The sequence below is a fragment of the Sciurus vulgaris genome (genome assembly GCF_902686455.1).
Source record: "Sciurus vulgaris genome assembly, chromosome: 5".
Lineage (NCBI taxonomy): Eukaryota > Metazoa > Chordata > Mammalia > Rodentia > Sciuridae > Sciurus > Sciurus vulgaris.
The window spans coordinates 169,863,168-169,886,333 of record NC_136465.1 but is presented as its reverse complement, the minus strand read 5'-3'; the positions used below and the strand labels follow the sequence as shown (position 1 = coordinate 169,886,333).

The 23,166-nt window shown below is 42.8% G+C and overlaps 1 protein-coding gene across 20 annotated transcripts in view; it reads left to right on the top strand.

Moving 5' to 3' along the window:
- The first annotated feature begins 819 nt into the window (after positions 1–819).
- The window catches only part of RBFOX2 (RNA binding fox-1 homolog 2), a 272,039-nt gene continuing 249,692 nt past the window's right edge, over positions 820–23,166 (top strand). For 4 of the 20 annotated variants that reach the window (XR_013764067.1, XM_079141656.1, XM_079141625.1 and 1 more), the window contains exon 1: positions 825–1,476. Coding sequence is in view for 19 of the 20 variants with exons in the window: in XM_079141656.1 (XP_078997782.1) it covers positions 1,294–1,476 (183 nt within the window). In the remaining variant the exon portion in view is untranslated. Of the gene's footprint in view, positions 1,477–23,166 lie in introns of all 20 variants that reach the window. The other 16 variants (XM_079141639.1, XM_079141635.1, XM_079141634.1 and 13 more) reach the window with 8 other exon arrangements.

Below are 23,166 nucleotides of genomic sequence, written 5' to 3'. Positions count from 1 at the left end.
CAGTTCTTGTCATTTACAGTCTGGCACTGCACACGTTGCACGAAGCTGATAAGCGATCAAGTACGCTGTAGGCAGCAAGGGAGAGAGAAGAATTGTGATCTGGAATCTTAGCAATGGGCCACATAATTTTGCCACAGAACTTAAGCTTTAGGTTCCTCAGTGAAATGGAGATCACGGTCTTCAGCTCCATCAACAACCCCAAAACGGGTCTGTAAACGAATTGTGCAAACTGTAAAGCTCTTACAACATCAGATATTATTAAGATCATCAGGGATACGATAATAATTATGATTAGGGTAAAAGCCCTCAGAACTGGGTGTAGGGGAAGGGTCATTCCCAGATCCTCAATCTTGCGCGGGAGAGAAAGCAAAGACCTCCGCCTCCTGACGACTTTGCCCGCCCGCAACGTGCTCCTGTCCTCGCCGGGAACCTGGGCAATCAGATAGGTGAACTTGGGTCACAACTCCTCACAACTAGTCCTGCAGGCGGGAGCTGCTCCCGGGCCCTTGGGCCTCTCAAGCTCCGCCTGCCCTGGCTACGGCCCCGCCCCGCGAGGAGACGGGACCCGCCCCCTCCGCGCTGGCAGGCACTCCAGTCGCGCCGCGCCTCCTGGACAATCCCGGGCCAGCGCCGGAGATTCCCGAGCTTCCCCGATCTCTTCCCGGCCTCCCTCGGGCGGCAGGGGCGGAGATAGCCGAGGGGCCTGGCCCCGCCCCTCCGCGGGCTCGGCCGCCACCGCCCCCTCGCCACAGCCTCCCGCGCGGGCGAGTCCTACATCCCGGTCCCTCCCTCCTCCTTTCTCTCCCCGCCTTCCCGGTACTGCCACAGTGGCGGGTCTGAGGATCCCGGCCAGTCAGCTCGTCCCGGCCTCGCGCCCCTCCTCCCCCAAATAAACAGCCCTCCCCACGCCTCGGGAGCCGGACCGCCCCCTTCCTCCCTCGGCCGGCGTGTTGTGAGGGAGAGTGTGAGTGAGCGAGCGCGGGCCGGCGGCGACCCCGGAGCGCGAGAGGCGGGGCGCGGCGGGCCGGCCGGGCGGCGCGTGTGCGAGCAGGGGCGCGAGCGAGCGCCCGCGGCGACCGCCAGCGGCCCCGCGCCGACGAGCCGGCGGGCGGGCGTGCGGGCGACGGCGGCGGGCGCGAGCGGCGAGGGCGCCGGGCCCGCGCGCACGCACGCACGCACGCGGGGGGCGGGGCAGGCGCGCGCCCGCCTGTCGCGACAGTCGGGGCCGAGGCCCAGGGGGAGGTGGCCTGTCGCGGGTCGCCCGGCTCCCGGAGGCGAGGGGGGCGCGGGCGGATGGCGGAAGGCGCCCAGCCGCAGCAGCCGCCTCAGCTCGGGCCCGGCGCCGCTGCCCGGGGCATGAAGCGGGAGTCGGAGCTGGAGCTGCCGGTGCCCGGAGCGGGAGGAGACGGAGCCGAGCCCGGCCTGAGCAAGCGGCCGCGCACCGAGGAGGCGGCGGCCGACGGCGGCGGGATGCAGGTGACCGCGCGGGACGCGGCGCCCCGTTACCGCGGGGTGCGGGGCGGGGCCGGGAGGGGCGGCCGGCTCCGCGGCGGGAGAGGGCAGGGCTGCGGGGGTCCCGGCGGGAGGCGGGCGGGAGCGGCGGGCCGGGGCCTGGCTGGAAGCGGGGGCGAGCAGGGCTGGGGCCAGGGGTGCAGGCGGGTCCCGCGCCTGCCGGGGCTCGGGCCGGAGTCCATTTCTTCCAGCCCTACCGTAGTTCCTTGGGAAGCCGGGAAATCCCGGGTCCGTTGCCCACAGGAGAGCGGCCGGGCCGAGCCCAGGACCGGGGGACCCGCTGGGGAGGCTCCCGAGGAGGAGCGCCTTTGGGGCAGCCCCGGCCTCGGTGGGATGGGGAGCGGGAGGGCGTTGGAGGGAGCGGCGTGAAAAGTGAGAACTCCCGAGAGCCGGTGGGGACGTGGCTTAGGTCGTGGGTTCAGGCAGCGACACGGGGGGTGTGTGCGAAGTACACGCAGTTTGGTGGTGGTGTGGGGACACCGAGGTGCTCAGACTCTTTCATTTGGTGGCACATGCAAATAGTCCGAAGAGGGCCACAGGACGTGTAGCTCCTGTACTTTGCCAGTTGCATCCTGCACCGCCAGGACTCTGAGTAGCTCTTTGATGCCTTGGGGTACAAAAGAAAATTTGTAGGGCTCTTAGAAGACTGGATTCCGAGTTGTGGACTCGAGGATAAACTGACTGATTTGGGCAGGGAACGGGACAGGTATTGATAATGTCAGTTACTCTGTAGTTTGAAGGACTTGAAACCTCATAGGTTTTGGGATTTGGTCTCTGCTCAGAGAATACCGTGCTGTAAAATGGTGAGGCTCCCCCAGCAGCAGTTGCTTATAGACATGTACCTGATTCTCTTAGAATCATAGAATGTTAGAGATAGAAGGGACCAAAGGCATCATCATCTTTTCCAGGGGTTCTTAATCTGGGTAGACTTGGAAGAATCTTCTGCAGATTAGTTTATGTGCAGTTTTTGGTGGAAAAGAATCAGTAATTTTCATCTTTTTTTGTGGAGGGATGGATTTAAATCCCATGATATTTTAATCACCTCATTGTATAGATGGGGAATCAAAAGTCCAGAGAAGACTAGTGACTTGCCTAAGGCCACCCAGTTAACTGGTTGTAAAACTGGAGCTCAGAGCCTGGTCTTCTAATTCCTATTCTTGTGCTCTCTCCATTACACCACTCTTGGAAATCTCTGCAGTGCTGAAAGACTTCCTGTGCTCTGCTGCCTGCTTTTCAAGGCTTCGCCTGACTTCCTGTGTTAGAGATGGAGCTGCACTTAAGCCTTGCATGTGTGTTGTGTGCCTCTTGGTCTCCTTTGCAGTGTCCACCCTGTTACTTCAGTTGGTTTGGGTGAAGTGACTCTCTTGGTGTTTATTTTTGGATTCTTTTTGTCTGTTTGTTTTTTGCCTGCTTTTATTCTCCATGAGAACTCTCTCATGTGGTGGGATTGTGAGAAGTAAAAGCTCTGGGCCCTGGAAAAAATATAGAGGGCTACAGCGAGACTTCAGAAGAGCTGGTTAACACTGGGTGGTAAGAAGAGGAGACTGGAAGGAAGTGCTGGTGAGCATGTGCCATTTGATGTGTATGGCATATGCACATATGTATTCATTTATTGTTTCTGTCAATCATAGTTAATAATGATACCCCTTTTCTTTCCCCATTTCTGCCTGTGGCCTGTTACTAGTTGCCTTCAAGTTAGCTCAAGAAATGGAGCAGTGGATAGGAACTGTGCAAAGGAAGGGGTACATTATGTCCTTTGGGTATAATTGAGCAATATAGAACATTCCCACAGATAATTTTTTTTCCTCTGTGTTTTCATTAATGTTTTTCATTTTTTACTTCATACCTTCTCATTATTGTAGTTCCACGACACCATGTTGAACAGGTCTTTAAATCATTGATTTAGCTCCCTGCCTTCAACTAGCTTTATGGTTCTAGGGAAATTCCTTATTTTATTTGTTTATTTTTATGTGGTGCTAAGGATCGAACCCAGTGCCTTGCATGTGCTAGGCAAGCACTCTGCCACTGAGCTACAGCCCCAGCCTGGAAATCCCTTATTTCTAGGCTTCTGTTTTCTTAGTTGTAAAATAAAGTGTTTGTATAAGATCATTTCTAAGTTACCTTCTAAAAAAATATAAGCTAAGTTCACTGTCTTTTTTTTTTTTGGTACTAGAAGTTGAACCACAGGCGCTTTACCATTGACCTACATCCCCAGTCCTTTTTATTTTTTATTTTGGGACAGAGTCTCACTAAATTGCTTAGGGTCTCACTAAGTTGCTGAGGCTGGCCTCAAATATGGTGATCTCCTGCCTCAGTATCCCAAGTCACTGAGATTATGGTGTGTGCCACCATGCACAGCTAAATTCTCTGTTGTTAAGGCTCATGTGATCTAGGTGGAGAGACAAATGGATAAAATGTTTTTAAAAAGTGTGTGAGCTGGTCTGGGTGGCACACACCTGTAATCCCAGTGGCTTGGGAGGCTGAGGCAGGAGGATTGTAAGTTCAAAGCCAGCCTCAGCAATTTAGTGAGACCATAAAAAACTCAGTGAAACCCTGTCTCTTAATAAAATATTTAAAAAAGGCTGGGGATGTGGCTCAGTGGTTAAGTACCTCTGGGCTCAATTCCCAGTACCAAAAAAAAAAAGTTTGTATATGTATATTAAATATTAATTTAACTAATGTTTATAGAGCACCTGCTACATGCCAGTTTCTATTTTAACCATAGGGGATATAGTAGTAAACAAAGAAAGACCCTGCGCTCATGGATCTACTATTCTAATCGGGAGTGGTAGCTAATGAAGACAGTTATTTTTAGTTGGTAATAAGACTTAAGAAGAAAAGCTAAGCAGGGTAAGGAATAGAGAATGATGAAGGTGATAAAGGATGGTGTCTCTGTAGGTGTCTTTGAATAGGGTGAGCAACCAGCCTTTCAGAGTGTGAGGGAACTGGGGATGTAGTTCAGTGCTGAGGTGCCCCTGGTTCCATTCCCAGTACCAAACAAACGTATGAGGGAAGAGGGTTCAGTAATGCTCATAGGCCCTATGTAAGTATCCTCTGTCTTGTCATTATCATTTTTGTTCTTAAACATGTGCTTTTTCTTATATCCTAACCCAGTGGAGTTTTTCCGAAGTCCTAGATCCTTCATTAATAAAATCTTCCCTGACAGCTTAGTTGATGTGTGTTAGGCCTTGCTTTTGTGTCCTGGTATGTCGATGCTTACATATGCATTGTCTTTTATTATCCCTAATGGCTTTATTCTTCTTATTTCCCTAGTAAGAGTGTAAGCTCCCGAAAGACAGAAACTGTATTTCCTTTGTGTTTATCTTCCATAATAACTTGATAGTTTTTGGTACATGGTAAGTGCTCAGTGCTTATTAAATTGAAGTTTAAATCTACCTTTTTCAAATAGTTAAGGGCTTAAAGAGAATCATGAAATTCTGGGGTAAGGGTACCATCACAAAATCTCCCAATCCCTTTGAGTGCCAAAGGATTAACTGCTTTTTACAGAAAAAAGTCATTTACTGGGGTTAGTTTTGCAAGGCTACTTTCTAAATGGAACTGCATCTGTCAGCTTCAGATTCCAAAGCTGAACTCTGTTGGGTTGCATTCTCTGAGCTTTTGGAGTAAATTGTTACTTCTCAGAATGAAGCTCAGGGGACTCCACAGAGAGTCCCTGATGCTTGTTTTATAATCTTTAGACTCAGAAGGAACCTTAGGGAGGAGAAGCAGGGTTGGTGCTTTCAAGGCAGTATATAGAAACTCTGTGGAGGTGGAAGAGGGGTCAGTGTAGCCATGGAAAATAAATCTTGATTTTTTTTGTGGGGAGGGGATACCAGTGATTTAACTTAGGGGTGCTTAACCACTGAGCCACATCCCCAGCCTTTTTTGTATTTTATTTAGAGACAGGGTCTCACTGAGTTGCTTACCTCCTGGATTTTGCTGAGGCTGGCTTTGAACTTGCTATCCTCCTGTCTCAGCTTCCCAAGCCGCTAGGATTACAGGCATGCACCACTGCACCCAGCTCAGCCCTGGAAAGAGAGAAATAGAGAAACCAGAATGATGGAGCAGGAGGGAAGAGACATTAAATGGAAATGTGGTTTGAGAAATGTAGTTGGTTCTTGAAGAGAGTACCTAGAGATAACTTACTCAAACTTGGAAGAAAGTTAAATGAATTATGTGTATAGATGTTAGAGGTTCATTTCATTTTAAGCAAGTCTGATATGTGTGAAACTTAGGTGCCATCAAATATACTGGTAAATGAGTTCTTTTTTGGGGGGGGGTAATGAGGATTGAACTCAGGGTCACTCGACTACTGAGTCACATCCCCAGCCCTATTTTGTATTTTATTTAGAGACAGGGTCTAACTGAATTGCTTAGCATTTTGCCATAGCTGAGGCTGGCTTTGAACTCGCAATCCTCCTGCCTCAGCCTCCTGAGTTGCTGGGATTACAGGCATGCACCACTGCGCCTGGCTGGGGAATGAATTCTTCTGTTCACTTTTCTAGTGATATAAACAATTCAGTTAGCAAAAATTATATTATTCTTCATCTTTCTAGGAACTTGGCTGCTTTATAAGGTAAGATGCATCTAAATGATTGCTTATAGCTTTCAGCAAAATGCTTTATGGCAGTGAAGTGTTGGTGTGATTGTCATCTGGCTCAGTAACTTTCTGACTGTAGTGCCAGTCAATCAGTCTAGCTGTGTGGGGGTACTTGTTCGTGTTAGCAGGTGACTCTAGTAGCACAGAGACTTTCCTCCTGGTCTCAGGGAAAGGGTTCTGGGTAGTGTGTACTTGTTTTGTGGGTTCTGTTATCTGTTAAGTAGTCTGTCCTCCCACTTGCTTATTTCTGGGTTTGTTTCCTTCTAGGAAGCTGACACTGGCTGTCTCTTTGGATCCTCATTTGGGTATTTGGGTCTGATGCTGAGCATGGTGCTGTCTTGAGTAGATTTACACAAAAACATTCATTCCTTACATGTAATTTCATGAGCAATATCTCTCTAAAATTACTGACATTTCATTTCTGCCTTTAAAAATATATATTTTAGTTATAGGTGACACAATACCTTTATTTTAATTTTATGTGCTGCTGAGGATCGAACCCAGGGCTTCATGCGTGCTAGGTGAACAGTCTACCACTGAACCACAACCCTAGCCCCTCCCTGCCTTAGTTTTCTGAGGCTGCTGCATCAAAGTACCGTAGAATTAACTCGATGTTTATTTGTCACAATTCTTGGTTGGGAAGTCCATGATTAAGGTGCTAGCAGACTTGGTGTCTGGTGAGGTCCAGCCTCCTGGCTTGCAGGCAGTGCCTCCTCACTGCTCACGTGTCCTTTGCTCAGTGCATGGTGAGAGAGGTAGAGCAAGTGAAGTGCTTCTGATAAGGGCATGGTGGTTCCACCCTCTCTAATCCTGACTATCGTCTAATCCTGACTATCTTCCAAAGGCCCCATCTCCAAATACTGTCACATTGGGGGTTAGGATTCAACATATGTGTTTTGGGAGGACAGAAGCATTCAGTTCATAACACTATCAGAGTGGTAAGTATATATGGAGAAATCGAGGCACAATCATGTAAAAATTACTAATGTTTTTCAAGCCTTAGTAACTTGTGAATCTAAAACTGAGGTATTTGAGGAGAGAGTAATCTCTGAGGTGGATGTAGAATTATTCTTCAGAGTGACTCTAGAAATTAGCACCAGTTGAATTGGTCTCGACTCCCTCTCCCATCTTCTATCTACCTTGTCATTTTTTCCTCTATTACACTGATGTGTGAATACAGCAGAAGCTAACTGGAGATTTAACTTCCATTTTGTTATAAAGCAGACTGGTGCAGGCAGGCCTCAAAATTACAGGACTATGGAGGAAGAAATTCAGTATACTACTTAGTGTAAACAAGAATGTTGCAAGTGGATCTCTAGTTTGACATCTGTTAGGCCGTCATTTGGATGTTAGGCTTTAATAATTTGCAGAAACAATAAAGACAGCTATTTTAGTGACTGAGATTGTTTGAATTTTAGTTATATGTTTGTAAAGCAACTTTTCTATTCTGGGGTACATGTGTTCTGCCTTCAGAGGCAGGAGGGAAGAGCCACAGAGATGATGGAAAGGAGATGGCAGTAACTGGAGCATGAGCAGACAGATGGAGTGAGGCATGGCGAGTGCATTTGGTGTTTAGGTGGCCTCTAGGAGTATTGAGTTTCTTATTCTCCTCCCCTGCAGCCCCAGTGTGAGCAGGCAGCTTACATGGCTAAGGTTTCATTATCTAATCCATCACAGATCAGCTTGAGTAAACCCATTGGCTGGCGCTGATCTAGTTAGGAGGGTAGTGCAAAGCTGCTTGAGCCAGGATTGGGACAAATCGGATCAGGACTGCCATGTGAATCCCAGACATATTTCTGTAATTTGGGCTGGTAAAGTAGTTGGGAAATCACTCAAGAGTGAGTGAGCAAGCAGTTAGCCCCGAGTTTTTTTTCAAACGTTATCTTGGGGACTTGGGAAAGTATGGAGGATGTATTATAGCCAGGTTGCTTTGATTATTTGAGCCCAAACGTTTTTGATCACTAATGCCCAGGAGTGACTGTTTTAGTAGCATTTGGAGATTGTATCACTCATTTGTCACAGACCTTTCCGAATAAGTTGAAATCACTCAGTTGTCACTGACCTATCTGAGACTCTAACATAGGGATTCTCTCTTTGTTTTTAAAGGGTAGATATTGTTACTATTATGCCACCCAGCCTTAATTTTTAAACGGATTTGTGATCCATATGTACTTTACATATTGTATAGGATAGAAACAGATCATTTAGAATTTCTCATACATGGATTTGAGTCCTCACTTCTACAACTTAACAACTGGATGGCTTTTGGCAAGACATTGAACATCTGAGTTCTTGTTCTCACATCTGTGAACTGCGAAAATTAATACATACTCTTATGTGCTACTACAGTGAGTAACTGGGATTATTTGAAGTGCCTATCCTGGAACCCGGCCCTACATGTTTATCTTTTGCTTTTCTTATATCCCGCTGTGTAGCACTCAGTAAGTTTCTGCTTGCTGCTTGATCAGCATGGAGAGGTAATGTGCTTCCGATTGATTAAGTGCCAGAGTTGGAAACTGTTAGAGATGAGCAGTGTGTTAAACTGGGAAACCTTATTTGCTCGTGTGGTTGGGAGAGAAGTGGAATGGACTTGGTCATTGAGGTGTCTGTTAGAGGAAGGGGAGACATTTCATTTTTTGCCAAGGAGTGGAAAGACTACTGAAGTACCAGCCTTCCTGTACTGGGGAATGCAGCTGGGAACCCAGGTGAAAATGTTGCATTTCAAAATTTTAAGGTATGTTGGTTAAATTTGTTGCATCAAGTAAATGGCACCTTTTTGTCTTGTTTGTTTGGTTTTGTTTTCTGCAGTGCTAGGGATTGAACCCAGGGTCTCATACATGCTAGGTGAATGCTGTACCACTGAGCTACATCTCCATCCCTAGAAAATGGCATCTTTTGTTCCCATTTTGGCTTATGGAAACAGCAGGGATGCCTGTGTGTTGTCTCTTCATCTCTTCATACCCACTCTCCAGACTGCTAACAGAGGGATCTATTTCAAAGAGTGAATCTGTTACTCCTTGCTTAAAATATTTTTTTATATATCTTTAAATATTTTTTTAGTTGTCAGTGGATCTCTTATTTTATTTATTTATATGTGGTGCTGAGAATCGAACCCAGGGCCTCGAACATGCTAGGCAAGTGCTCTACCACTGAGCCACAACCTCAGCCCCTGCTTAAAATATTTTTAAAATTTATGTTGATCTCAGGATGAAGTCCATTCTCTCCTTGAGCCTACCAGGCCTTTCTGACCTGACATCTGCCTATTTTTGTAGCCCCATCTCTTTATACTATTCACCTCCAAGTGAGCATGATGTGCCATTCAGGTAATTCACTTTTGTTTCTGTGCCTTTTAACTAACATTCTATTTTCTCTTTCTCCTTCTGCCCCACTGCCCACCATTTGTAAAACAAGAATCAGTTTAGATATTTTCTCCTGGGTGCCTTTTATGACTCCCATCCTGCCCATACTCCTGTTTTCCAAAATACCCTGTCTGTAGTTCTGTTATAGAACTTTTTAGATTACCATTTGATCAAATGTTTGCCCCTCCACCCCTGCCCAGACTGTGAAATCCTAAGGGATCTTTAGGGATCCATAGGATTTAGCACTATGCCTGAGTACAAATAGTGAAGAAACTAGTATTTTTGTCAAATTGATCCTTGTCTTCCTGCTTCTCATTTGGGGCCTGCAGACGTCTTTAATTGTTTTTCCAGATTTTCCCTGAGGGGTCTGGTCTGGCCCCTGTTCTGCTTTCCAGCTCATGTGAAGACTAGGTGTTGGTTGATATTGTGAATGTCACTTGATCTTTCCACTGGCATCAGGGTTAAAGGTGAGAGAGGGCTTTCTGAAGACAGAAGCTGGGGTGGAATTTAACTGCTGAATGTGTTGGGTGGGCAGGGCAACCTGATATTTAGTTTCCTGTGCTCAGATATTAATTGAGTACACGTGTGTATGTGTAAAAAGCTCCTTTGTGACAGCCTGGTTAAGGAAAAAGGAGGAACCATGCAAGTGAGGGGGACATTTAGAGCTAATGTGTTCCAGTTCATTGGAGCAGACTGCTGGTCTGCCTTTTCACAGCACTGCCAAGGTTCTGGGGTATCCCAGTTCAGATATGTTAATACTATTTGGGAACGGAATCACTTGGACCTCAACCTTCCCCTTCCTGACCAGCGAATTTCATCTGATATTATTGCTTGTTTTTATGTATCCAGGAAAAATATTGAGACACTTCACAAAATACATAGTTTTTCAGATAACTCCTATTGGATGTATTTGAAAAAGAACAAGTTTGATACAATTCCTTTACATCTCAGCTTTAGGGGTAGATTTATAGAAGTATTTTACAAGAACTCTGCTCTCAGGCTGTTCTCCGTTCCCCCTTCACTTTCAGCTTCTGGTTTTGGCTCCTGAAGAATTCTGGACTGTTCTTCAGCTTAGAGATTTCCCTTGTTAGTGTGGTTTGGGCCTTCATAGGGCGAGTGGTTATATTTTATAGTGCCTCTGACTTTTTAGATTTTGAATGAATAAACAAGTTCAAAGAAGGGAAAGGAGAGAGAGAACTGCCCTCCTCCTTATGTATTCTGCACTGTATGGCATCTAGAAATTTCACCTGAGGATTCATGATAAATACCTTTTATGAAGTAGATGGCAATCATGAATCATCAGATGATAATGACTGAATAACTTCTTAAAAACCTATTTTCCCAGGGCTGGGGAGATAGCTCAGTTGGTAGAGTGCTTGCCTTGTAAGCACAAGGCCCTGGGTTCGATCCCCAGCACCCCCCCAAAAAAAAAAACAAAAACAAAAACAAAAACCTATTTTCCCAAGGGAGGAAACTGAGCCTTTGAGGTTTAGACTTCCACATGGGTGTGTTTAACCATAATACTTGGGTTTTTAAGGGACCTAAGTCCCCAGATAAAACCCTGCTATGTAGGATTTTTTCCCATGTAGGGTCTGGTTTCTTGGTTTTTCCTTTGTTGAGGCAAAGAGATTTTTGCACTGGGTATTAAATATTTTATTCCAGGCATGTGGTTTTGGAGGAGGCATACTGTTTATTTTCTTTCTGGCTGCATTGATTTTGTCAGATCCTAATTGGAAATACCATAAGCAAAGCATGATTTATCCTGAGGGATGGGTGGGTGACTGTGGGACTCTTCTAGCTCTGGGGGTTGGGAAGAGGGCAGAGGCAATACTAGCAGAACTAGAGGAACTGCAGGCAGGGCCTGTGGGGTCCCAGGGTGGCCTCCAGCTACTGCTGGAGTTGGAAGCTCAGGGAACAGAGACTCAAGGGAAGTTCTTCCAGTTACTTTATTTTGAGCAGCTTTTCCTCTGCAGATTGGCAGCTGTTTGGAGGAGGGGATATTGATTGCTGACAACCAGGATATTTTCTAAAGCAGACCTATGTGGATTTTTTTAGGGATTAATTTCAGGGGTGTGTGGTTTGTCCTGAGACAAGAGGATTTTGATTCCATTTCCCTGGAGGTTGGTGGGTCTTCTTGATGGGCCTGCTCTATTTATCTTGAGGACTCTTAGGCAAGTAGAAAAGCAGCTGCATAGTTAGCCCTTGTTGCATGGAGCTTAGTTTCATAGGTCATCCTCTCCTGGGGATTTTTTTACAGTCATACTTACAGCCTTAAGTTTGTTTTTCTTTTTTTTTTTCCTTCTGCAATTCAGTGCTTCACAGAAATTCTTGGGAGGATGAGTAATAATTTTGGGTAGAAGGCAGGATCTTTGTTTGACTTTTCCCCCTTTTTATCCCTTTCCCTTGGCAAAAGCATCTGCAAATGAGGTTCCTTTATCCCCTAATCAGACTGGCTTGTCCCCTAATCAGTCTGAATATCTGACTTTTTGACAGCTTTCACCTGCTGTTTCTTGGTTTCTAGGGGATGGGTTGTGTGATTTCAAAGCAAAACTGGAAAATTGGAAGACATTTTGTGGTGGCTCACAGGACCTAACTCATTGGTTTGCACCTTATACAAGCTTGCAGAACACTGTCACTGTCAGTGACTGGCACAGTGGGTTTGAGGACTTCGTTGGAATTTCAGGAAGTCTCTACAATGGCTGCCGCTCAGCAGTGGGAGCTTTAGCAAAGCTTTTAGGGAGTTAATAGTACTTGTTTTGAAAGTATGAGCCAGGTTTATGCTGTACGTGTGTCTGTGTGAGACACAGAAACAGCTTGTTGTAAGAGTAAAAAGTAATGCTAGGCCGCTGTCCCTCTAGCAGTTCATTTCATATATACATACCTGTGCTGCTTGTACTCCAATACAGATTTTACTGCATACTTTATATATATAAAATCAGAGTCGTAGTCTGATTTACAACTCCTAATAAGCTGATTTGACTAGTATTAATATCATCTAGGACTTTGAGGTAGTTCTGGTCAGATTCAAAATTTCTCTCTGGCTTTAAATATTTCTGTTGGCCATTTCTCTTCATTCCCAGATGCTGCCCATTGCTCATTGTCCCCTTGGTTTGTGTGTAGGTCTTTGGCTGCTTGTGTTACTGACCAGATCCTCCTGCTGCAGTAGTCTGGCTTTGAGCTGGCTGGGTTTACAGTGTTGGAGAGCGGTTGGTTTACTTGGCGTTACCTGCCTCCAGACATTAGCATTAAAACACGTTACTGCATGCAGCAGCAGCCTTTCAGAAAGATGCTTATCAGGGGCCATCAGTGATTTTTGTCAACTGTATAAAAATGCTGTGATTAATAGATAACTGTGTGTGTGTGCGCGCGATTTCCCTTTATGCTTACTTTGCATTTTTCGAAGTGTAGTTGGAGTGTTACCCTGTAGGCTTTGTTTTTCAGTGCTGGGAAGCCTGTTTTAAGAATTCCTTATTTGATGTTCTTGGGCTTGCTGGAGGGTCATTTATCCTTTTTTGATTTTAGCTTCACTGTGAATTATTTGGTTTAACAGTGTCCCAGGGCTTGAATAAACCTAAAAAATTTGGTCAAAAATTGTGTTTTAAGCAAGGAAATTAATTTTATTTGGAATATCCCAAGTCGTATTCCATTGGTTTTGTGCGCGTGTATCCGCATTGCTGGGGGCTTTGCTTGTGCTAGGCAAGTGCGCTTTGTCTGAGCTACATCCCCAGCTTTTTAAATTTTGAGTCAGGGTCTTGCTAAATTGCCTAGGCAGGCTTCAAATGTGCTTTCTCCTGCTTCTCTCTCCTGAGTAGTGTGTGTCACCAGGCTAACCCCTTGCTTGCTTGCTCCTTGAGAAATAATAGGTGTCATTCTGCCAAAAAAAAAAAAAAAAGTCGAATAACTTTGGAAATTAGAACTACATTTTTAAAAAAACTATCACTTTGTGCTTTTGTAAGCAGATGTTGTGACTGAGGTTTTATGAAACATTTTCCAAACTGACTTTAAAAAAAAAACTGACTTAACCAAATCAGGATTTCCGCCCAAATTTCCTACTTCTAAGTTAATTCCTAAGTTTAAATTCATAAAAATATATTTAGTAAAATCCTCCCTCTCATCACTGATTGTTCTCTTGTTCCTCTTCACCAAACAAGTAGCCACTGTTACTTGTTTGTATTATTCTTCCCCCTTTCTTTTTTACAAACAGTAGCATACTTTATATGTCCCTTGCTCTTTTCATTAACTATATCAGGGGTTAGTTTTTTTGTGTGTAATAGTAAAAGTTTTCATTAATGGTTTGTTTTGCGTGTGTGTGGTGCAGAAAAGCTTTACCCTCTCCAAGGTTAGAAGAATAGAATGGCATTGCAGTCAGTCAGCCCTGAGTTAAGTTTGAGCTTTTCCACTTCACAGCTGTGTAATTTTGGTTGTGCTTACCCTAAGCATCAGCTTCTTTTGCAAAATACAGGATTAGTAAGGATTAAGAGATAATATATGTAATGTGCTCAGTTCAGGGCCCGACACATAGTAGGCATTCCATATATAATAGTTGTTTTTATTAATATTACCTATTTTCTTGCACCCCAGTGCTGTTTAAATTCTTTATAGGCAGAACGTTTTGTATTCTTGACCCTTTCATCAGTGCCAGGGATATAAAATAAGAATTCAGTAAATAAGAACTTAATAAAAACATTTGATTAAAAAAAAAAATCAACCTTGGGCTGGGACTGTGGCTCAGTGGTGGAGTGCTTGTCTAGCATGTATGAGGCTCTGGGTTCGATCCTCAGCACCACATAGAAATAAATAAATAAAATAAAGGTGTTCTTTCCATCCACAACTAAAAAAGAAGTCTACCTTTATATAGTTCTAAAACATTCCTTAATAATTTTTGTTGCTTTTTCTGTAATCACGTAACTATATTTGAAGCATGGTGACTAAAATTGCACATAATACGCAATATTTAAATTCATGTTGTCTTTTTATTTATTTGTTTATTTTGGTACCAGGGTTTGAACTCAGGGGCACTTGACCACTGAGCCACATCCCCAGCCCTATTTTGTATTTTATTTAGAGACAGGGTCTTGATGAGTTGCTTAGCGCCTCAATTTTGCTGAGGCTATCTTTGAACTCATGATCCTCCTGCCTCAGCCTCCTGAGTTGCTGGGATTACAGGTGTGTCCCACTGCGCTCTGTTTCATGGTAAATCTTGTAGTTTATAAAAGGCTTTCCCATTGGTTCTTATTTATTCCCTACAACAGTCCTGAACGATAGATGATTCTTCTTCCTGTTTATCAGCTGGTGAAAATACACCTTTAAGCCTCGTGACTAGAAAGTGACAAAGCTGATGCTCCTCCCCTGATCTTGTGGCTTTTTTTAAAAAAGATTTAAATATATATATATATTTAAATATATATAAATAAATATATATAATTATATTATATAAATATAATACTATAAATATAATATATATAATATATATATATACCAACACACACATATATATATATTTTGGATGTTGATGGACCTTTATTTTATTCATTTATTTATATGTGTTGCTGAGATCCAACCCAGTGCCTCACACATGCTAGGCAAGTGCTCTAACACTGAGCCACAACCCCAGCCCAGATCTTGTGGCTCTTTATCCAAAGCCTTCTTGTGGCCCCTGAGAGTGGAAGGGTGTGACTGATGAGGAATGGAGCAAATAGGTACTTCATTGTCCTTGCGTGCCACATGTTTAATATTGAAAACATTTTACATATTATTTGATGGTTGTTTCCCATAGAACTTAGAGTTAACACTGACCCCCAGTTTCTTTCTTTAATACTTTGGATCAAGCCAGTGTTTTGAATTGGGATTTTGCTAAAATTTATTGCATACTTCCAAGTGCCAGCCATTTTATTAGGGGTTTTATGTGCTTATTTCACCTTCCGATGGTTCATATTTAAGGAAAGTTAAATGAGATAATTGGTTATGGATGTAACACGATTTATTGTTGTTTGTTGCTTTCTTTTTGGTCTCAAAATGATTCCATCTTGCCAGGGACAGTGGTACATGCCTATAATCCCAGTGGCTTGGTAGGTAGGCTGAGGCAGGATTGCAGGCTCAACGCCAGCCTCAGCAATTTAGGCCCTAAGCAGCTTAGCAAGATCATGTCTTGAAATAAAATATTAAAAAAGGGCTGTGGCTGTGGCTCAGTGGTTAAGTGCCCCAGGGTTCAATCCCTGGTACAAAAAAAAAAAATATCCCATCTTGAAATTTATTTATTTGAGTTATAAAGAAAATATTAAGATTCTGGTCCATGGTTGAGGGGCCATATCTGGTGATAGCCTTCTTGCTGGCAGAATCCTGAGAAGCACAGGGCATCACATGGCAAGAGATGGCGTGTGGGTGTCACATTGCGGGGAATGCCAAGCTCGCTTATGAGTCTGCTTTCTCCAGTATTGGTCTGGTCCCCCAGAGCTAGAACCTCGCAGGACAGCATTAATGCATTCATAAGGGTGGTTCCTCTCTAATTGTATTTTTGTTCAAATAATGGATCAATGATGCATCAATCAATAGATTGATTCTGGTGGGTTGTATGAAATCATCTGAGTCAAAGGCATGTAGAAGTTATCTGGTCCAACCTGCTTTAGTTAGGGAAAATGGTGTACTCATTTTTCTGAATAAGAGCACAGGCTCAGAATGTGACAACAAGTAATAAGCTCAAATATTTGGCTTTAGCACCTTGTGTTTCTTAATCTTTCTTACTACTTAGTGTGATTTCACTGAGTTTCTTGTATGAAGTTCTTTTTTTTTCTTCCTCTTACATTTTTAAGCATATAATATATTCACGAGTTTAATGACTTAAAACATGCATTAAAGAGTAAAAAGTCCTCTGCCTTTCCCCAGCTACCTGTTTTCTCTCCTTGTAGAGAACCAGTGTGGTTAGTTATTTGACTGTCCTTCCAGAGATAGTTCCTACATAGTATTTCTCCCACCTTTTGGAACATTCAGATGATAGTATTAATACATGTACTCTTCTGTACTTTGGTTTTCCCTCTGTTGGAGATCATATCAGTTTGATTTTTTAATTTTATTTTTGTTAGCTTTCTGGAGTTAAGATCATTCTGGTCTGGTCTACTGAGATGACTGACTGGATTGTCTCTGATATAGCTGACCTATTAGTACAGGACCTCATATAGTATGATCCTTTGTTTTTATGGAATTATGGAATCACAAGGTCAGAGACCCAACTTGTGTCTCTGTTTTCGCATAAATACCCTGCAAATCCCTGACTCATGATATCTTCTAGGAATGTCTTAGTAAAAGATAGGTATGCTCAGTTTTCCAACTCCCAGTCAGCTGCTCCTGGTTGGTTTTTGACTAGTGGGCACATCATGGGTCAGATATCCGATTTGATATTGAGTTACTAATGATACTCAGAATCTGCCTTGAGTCGTTGCACATGGAATCTAACTACAGTGTGATTTTATTCATTGTGACATCTTGACATATCCCAAGTATCCAGCTTTATCCTGATTGAATGTCGCTGCCATCAGAAGGCTGTTCAGTGAACCAAGCTTGGTGTTGAATTGTAAGAGAGTTGAGTTCCTAATAGGTGTTGCTCTCAGTAGCCATAAATTGCCATTAGCTGCACTTGATGCTTGTGTTTGTGGAAAGCCCAGGATTTGAGTGAATTCTTTTCTTTCTCTGCATATGCTTCTCTCTGGCTAAGGCTTGAGGGATAAGTAGATATGGTTTAACAAACAGGGAATTTAGTTTTAGTTTTTTTTTTTTTTTTTCCTGTTTCTTGGACAGAATGGATTCTGATTCAGACAAAGAATTAGATTTCAAGACAAAGAATTAGATTTTAATTCTTGATTCTACCTCAGTTAACCTTTACAGACTTCTGCATTCAAAGATATGAAATAAACGTGCTTTTCAGAGTTGGCTTCTGCAGTAACCTTTGTTTCCACGAGTATATTATAGAGGAGGCAGCGTTCCAGCTGCTTGGAGAGTGTTTTGGGCATGAGAACAAAAGTGGGTGCAATATGCCTCACAGTCTAGATGGACGCTGTTCTCCCCTCAGTCTAGTTTCTCCATATGGTCTTTGAGGTGACAAGGCTCTGTAGTGGGTGAATTAGGCCTTCTTGGTCTCTGTGGCCTGAATCATACAGGTTAGTGCTCCTACTCCAAGCAGTGAATGGAAGCAGGCAAGGCCCCAGATGCTGTGTTGTGTCACTTATTGCTTTTTCCTTCACACCCAGTATAAGGTTTCCAGGCATTTGTGCAACGTGATAGCAGAAAGCGCCTGTCGTAGCAGCTGAGAGATGGGTTGTCAGGTGGCTCAAGTTACTCCATAATCCTGATAAGAGCTATCTATCCGGGCTAGTGGCTGCTGGGGCCACTGGGAGCCATACTGCTAGTGCTGTACTCAGCAGGAGTGGTGGTATGGGCCACTGCAGTGTTTCAGGACCCCAGGAACATCCCCCAGGCAGCCTGAGAGGTCTGGACAGCATCTCTAGGGAAATAGCACATGTATGAGATGTAGATCTTGCTTTTGAGGAGATAGGTCTTAGGAATTGGTGGCACACAGGAGCTGGGAAAGTACCAACATAGGGAATGTGAGATGCAGACCTTAGGAATAGAAATGATGTTTTCTCATTCTCTAAACCTAAAACCCAGTTGAAGAATTAATTGAGTTCTGTAGTGCTATACATGGTGACTTGCGTTTGCAGTGGGGCATGGATGTGTACAAAGATAATTTTATTATTATGTCATAATTACTCTGAGAGAGGTATTCACAGAGTATATGTTAAAGTGAGTGCTTTGGTGATATATACTTTGTGCATTATTTTATCAGAGAAGTTATCATACTGTAGTGAAATACTGGGTTAAAAGGATCCATTCTGATATCAGATTGTCTACGTTCAGATTCTTTCTCTATACCTACTTAGATGTGTGTTCTCTAGGCAATTTACTTAACTCCTCTGTGCATAAGTATTTCATTTGTAGGATTGAGTTAGTGGTAGTTTCTATCTCATAAGGTTGTAGGTGAGTTAATACCATGGATGTAATTTGCTTGCTCCATAGCAAGTGCTATTTAAGTGTTATCTTTTTGTTGGTGGTGGTATTTTTGTTTTTGGTACTGGGGATGGAACCCAGGGCACTCAACCTCTGAGCCACATCCCCAGCCCTTTTTTGTATTTTATTTAGAGACAGGATCTCACTAAGTTGCTTAGAGCCTCGCTTTTGCTAAGGCTGGCTTTGAACTCAAAGATCTTCCTGTCCCAGCCTCCCAAGCCTGGATTATAGGCATGCGCCACCGTGCCTGGCAGTTAACTGTTGTTATGTTGGTTGTTATAGCACAAAACAGGTCTGCAGAGACCATGGCAATGCATGCTGACTAGAGGTATGGGGAATTTAGTATTTATTGTACTTACTGCAATATTTTTAGCATTATCTATGCCAGGTATTATACAAAGCATGTGAGTGATGACTGTGTACAATACACAGTGAAAGTCCACGTTTTGAAAGCTGTGTAAAAAGAATATTGGCCAGGCACAGCGGCACACACCTCTAATCTCAGTGGCTCAGGAGGCTGAGGCAGGAGGATCTCAAGTTCGAGTTCAAAGCCAGTCTCAGCAATTTAATGAGGCACTTAGTAACTCAGTGAGACCCTGTCTAATAAAATATAAAAAAGGGCTGGAGATGTGACTCAGTGGTTCACCCTGGGTTCAATCCCCAGTACCAAAAAAAAAAAAAAAAAATTGATGTGAGAAGCTTTGGTATTTTGTCAGGGTTTTCAGAGGAGGAATCTTACTGTTCCTTTGAAGGTGACATTGGAGGCCCTTCAGCTTTCTTGGCATATTGAAGATAGATTGAATACTTTAAGGTAGGATACTACTTAACTATTTCAGACAGGTATGAATCGTTACTTTTTAAAATTTAAACCCCTAGGAGAAACCATTTTATATCATAATCAATTCATTTATTCTTCTTTTTTCCTTCCATCTTTTCTTCTCTAAAGGAGAAAAATTGCTAATATTTTAAGCACTTTCATTGTTCTTTATATTAGAAGTAAACTTCTTATATTGTTTGGAAGGCTTCCTTCTTGATCATTCATTTAGTCATCTGACATTTGAATGCTTGTTTAGATGCTAAATACTGTTAAATAACTCCCTGGTTAGAGAGTTAAAGGAATGTTCTTGTGGAACTTGAGGCTTATTGGAGGAGGTTTAGGAAATAAGTATACATTAGAATAAAAATTTGGTAACAATATATCACTAAGGGTGTAAGTGGAGAAGTAGGTACTCATATTGCTTGGGTGAAAAGTCACATAAAGACTATTTAGCAATATCTATTAAAATATGAAATGTTCAGGTTCTTTGACCCAGCAGTTCCATCTCTAGGGATTTACTGTCTAGATATGCTTGCATCTGTGTGGAAGAATATACACTATCCCATTATTTTAAATAGAAGGTTGAAAAAAATGCTGTTTGACAGGAACTCTGAATAGACACAGAACACTCTAAATATATCAAGTCTAAAAGTCACAGTGTGGAAAAGTAGATAGTTTGCTATTCTTTGTGATTTTTTTTTTGCCAAGATACACAGGACTCGGATAGCAGTAGTTGCTTCTGGAATGGGCCCCTGAGTGTTGGAGAAATGCTGCAGGTGAAGACTTAATGCTTATTGTATACCTTTTATGTCTTTTATATTATAGTGGTCCTCTCTTGTCCAAGAGAGTATGTTCCAAGGCCCTCCGTGGATGCTTGAAACTGTGTATAATAGGATAATACTAAACCCTATATATACTATGTTTTTTCCTGTATATACATACCTATGATAGTTTAATTTGTAAATTAAGCACAGTAAGAGATTAATGATAACTAATAATAAATTTGAACAATTATAAGAGTTTATTGTAATAAAATTGCCAGCATCACTCCTCTTGTGCTATGGGACCATTTTTACATAAGATAAGGGATAATTGAACACGACACTGCAGTTCTGTAACAGTTGCTCTGATAACCAGGATGGCTATTGACTGCCCAGGGGTAGCATATACAGCATGGATAATGCTGGACAAAGGGATGGTTGAGGTCTCAGGTGGGACAGAGCAGAATGGTGCACAATTTAAAACTTACAAATGATTTCTAGAATTTTCTATTTAATATTTTCAGACTGGTTGACTGTGATTAACTGAAACTGCATGAAAGTAAAATTGTGGATGGGTGGAGTACTGTGCATGCATGTATTGCTTAAGAATAAAATGATTTATCAAAGTTACACAGTCATTAGTACAGGGTTTAAGTTCCTTAAACTTGCCAGTTTTCATAGAAATAAGTAAAGTTACTTGTTGGAGCAGAAGTGTGCCAGTTTTGCTTACCAGAAACAAAAAATGGCACCAGTGGTGACCCATGGTCATTTAAATTTTGGCTGTCACATTATTTGTAGGTAAAAAGAGTGTTTCCTATGCTTATATTTAATATCTTTATGTGTTTGTATTGTGTATTGTATATTATATATTTTTATTATATATTATTAGCTGTGTCTTAGTACATTTATTAACTGAAAATGCTTATATGAAGTAGTGAATAGATGTAGACATGATTAAAAATGGAAAGTAATGTTTGAAAATTATAAATATTGAATGTGCCCACAGGATGACTTATTCAACAGTATAATTATAAAGGGTCAAGTACAAATCATGAAGTAGGTTGAGAAGTAACAGAGTGAGTCAGAGCTACGACCATAAGCCTCTGCAGGTTTCTAAAGAAATATCTGCTAGGGAACTCCGGTGGTGCAATTGGTTAGTGTATGGTACTTAAACAGAAATGTCCTCTAACTACATGCACACCCATGGGTTACTTGGATTTTTTCATATTTTAATTTTATGAACAGATGGACTTGGGAGTGACCTTTCATTCCTGAACATAACCTGATGGCAAATAGAGGAGTATTCGCTCCTGATAGGAGTGAGCCTGTGTTTCTGTGGGAGCAGAGCAGGTGAGCTTCTTAGCCCGCACAGAGCATTCTGCTGGAGTGCTTGCTGAGAGCAGTGAGTTGAGCAAAGGCTAGGCAGACCAGGGAGAGGAAGAGGCAGGGCATTTCAGACCAGAGCACAGCATGTGCAGGGATAGGGTCTGAGGGCAACTGCAAGTGGGACAGGGAGTGGGGGCGGGGGGGGTTGGGACAGTGGCCCGAGGGCAGGGGATTTTCCTGGAGTGTCTTTGGTAGATAGTCCATCCTGACTGCCACCTCCTTGCATCATATACCACTCTTTACAAAGCTGACTGGATGTGTGGTTGGATTATCCTGCCACTCAAGGAGCATGTTCTCACATAACCCTGTCCATTAAGAAAGAGAAAGCGGGAGAGAACAAAGAAACCTATACTTGGTTATGCTGGACAGATGTACTTAAGCTGCCATCCAGCAGAATTGCTCATTTTCTTATTTTTTCCCAGCTATCTTCATTCGAGAAGAACCTTTCCCTCTACTTGGAATCACAGTTTGAGTGCTGCATGGAAACTACTTGAACACTATGTTCTGTTTTATTATATTTGAATTTATGTGAAGCACTTTCTGCTATGTGGGCATGTATTTTGCTCTTCATAGCATGAACTGCTGTAACAACATTTTATCCTTCAGGCTTTCAAAAAGCTTTGAATATTTAAGTGCTTAATCGCTGCAGTATACTGAGTAGGTGGCAGGTAGGCAAGTGTTGTTTTTCATATATCCTGTATATAGCACATTCTGTTTGTTCTGTCTCTTAAAGAGAAAGCTTCTCCTATGAAGCTGAAGTGTTCTATGCTTTGAATCCACTCAGACAGACCGTTCTGGAAAGCTTGAACTAAACCTGGTCAGATGCTTCTGAGTTATGAGAGAGGGATTGAAATAAACTTTTTCAGCTAAAAATAATTTTGCTCACATGTTACCAAAAATGGCTGACTGGAAATGCTTTTAAGATACTTGTCTAAGCTATCATAAGCTAAAGGTCAAGAAAAAAGTTTAGAACACACTTTGAAAAACATTTGGCTCTCTTTACTGAGCTTTTGCCAGGCTGCTTATTCCATAATTACCTCTTGAGAACGAAGTTGGTGAAAAGTGCCGTGCCATAGATCAGTGGGGCCAATTGGTTCTTTTAATGGAGCACACACAGTGCCTCTCTTGTGGTGGTAGACTAGAACCTGTGAAGGCACTCGGGTAGGTGAAAATGGGACATGGACTTCTAAAGCTATTGTTCAGCTGCCAATACCAGTTCAATGTTGAAGTCCCTAACTCCTGTTTTTTTTTTTTTTTTTTGGGTGCTGGGGATCGAACCCAGGGCCTTGTGCTTACAAGGAAAGCACTCTACCAACTGAGCTATCTCCCCAGCCCCCCCCCAACTCCTGTTACAGCCAGGATTACCCTTAGTGAATATTTGTGAGCCTCTGTGGAGTACTAGGTGATGAGACTTCAGCAGTCAAGACTCATTCTGTTAAATTCTCCTCTCTTCTCATTGATTGGTGGAATTAATCACTCACATTTTAATTTGAGTTTTTCAGTTGTCATTGGAGTTTGTTTCTTCTAAAACCTCAGTGTGCTTTAATGGTTATTCAGAGGGGCCCTCTGTGCTAGCAGTGCAGCCTTGTTAGTGGTAGCCTTAAGAGACTGGAGAGGCATGTTGCTTGGGATTGTAGAATAAAATCTTGAGTTAGGGTGAAATTTAGAGCTATT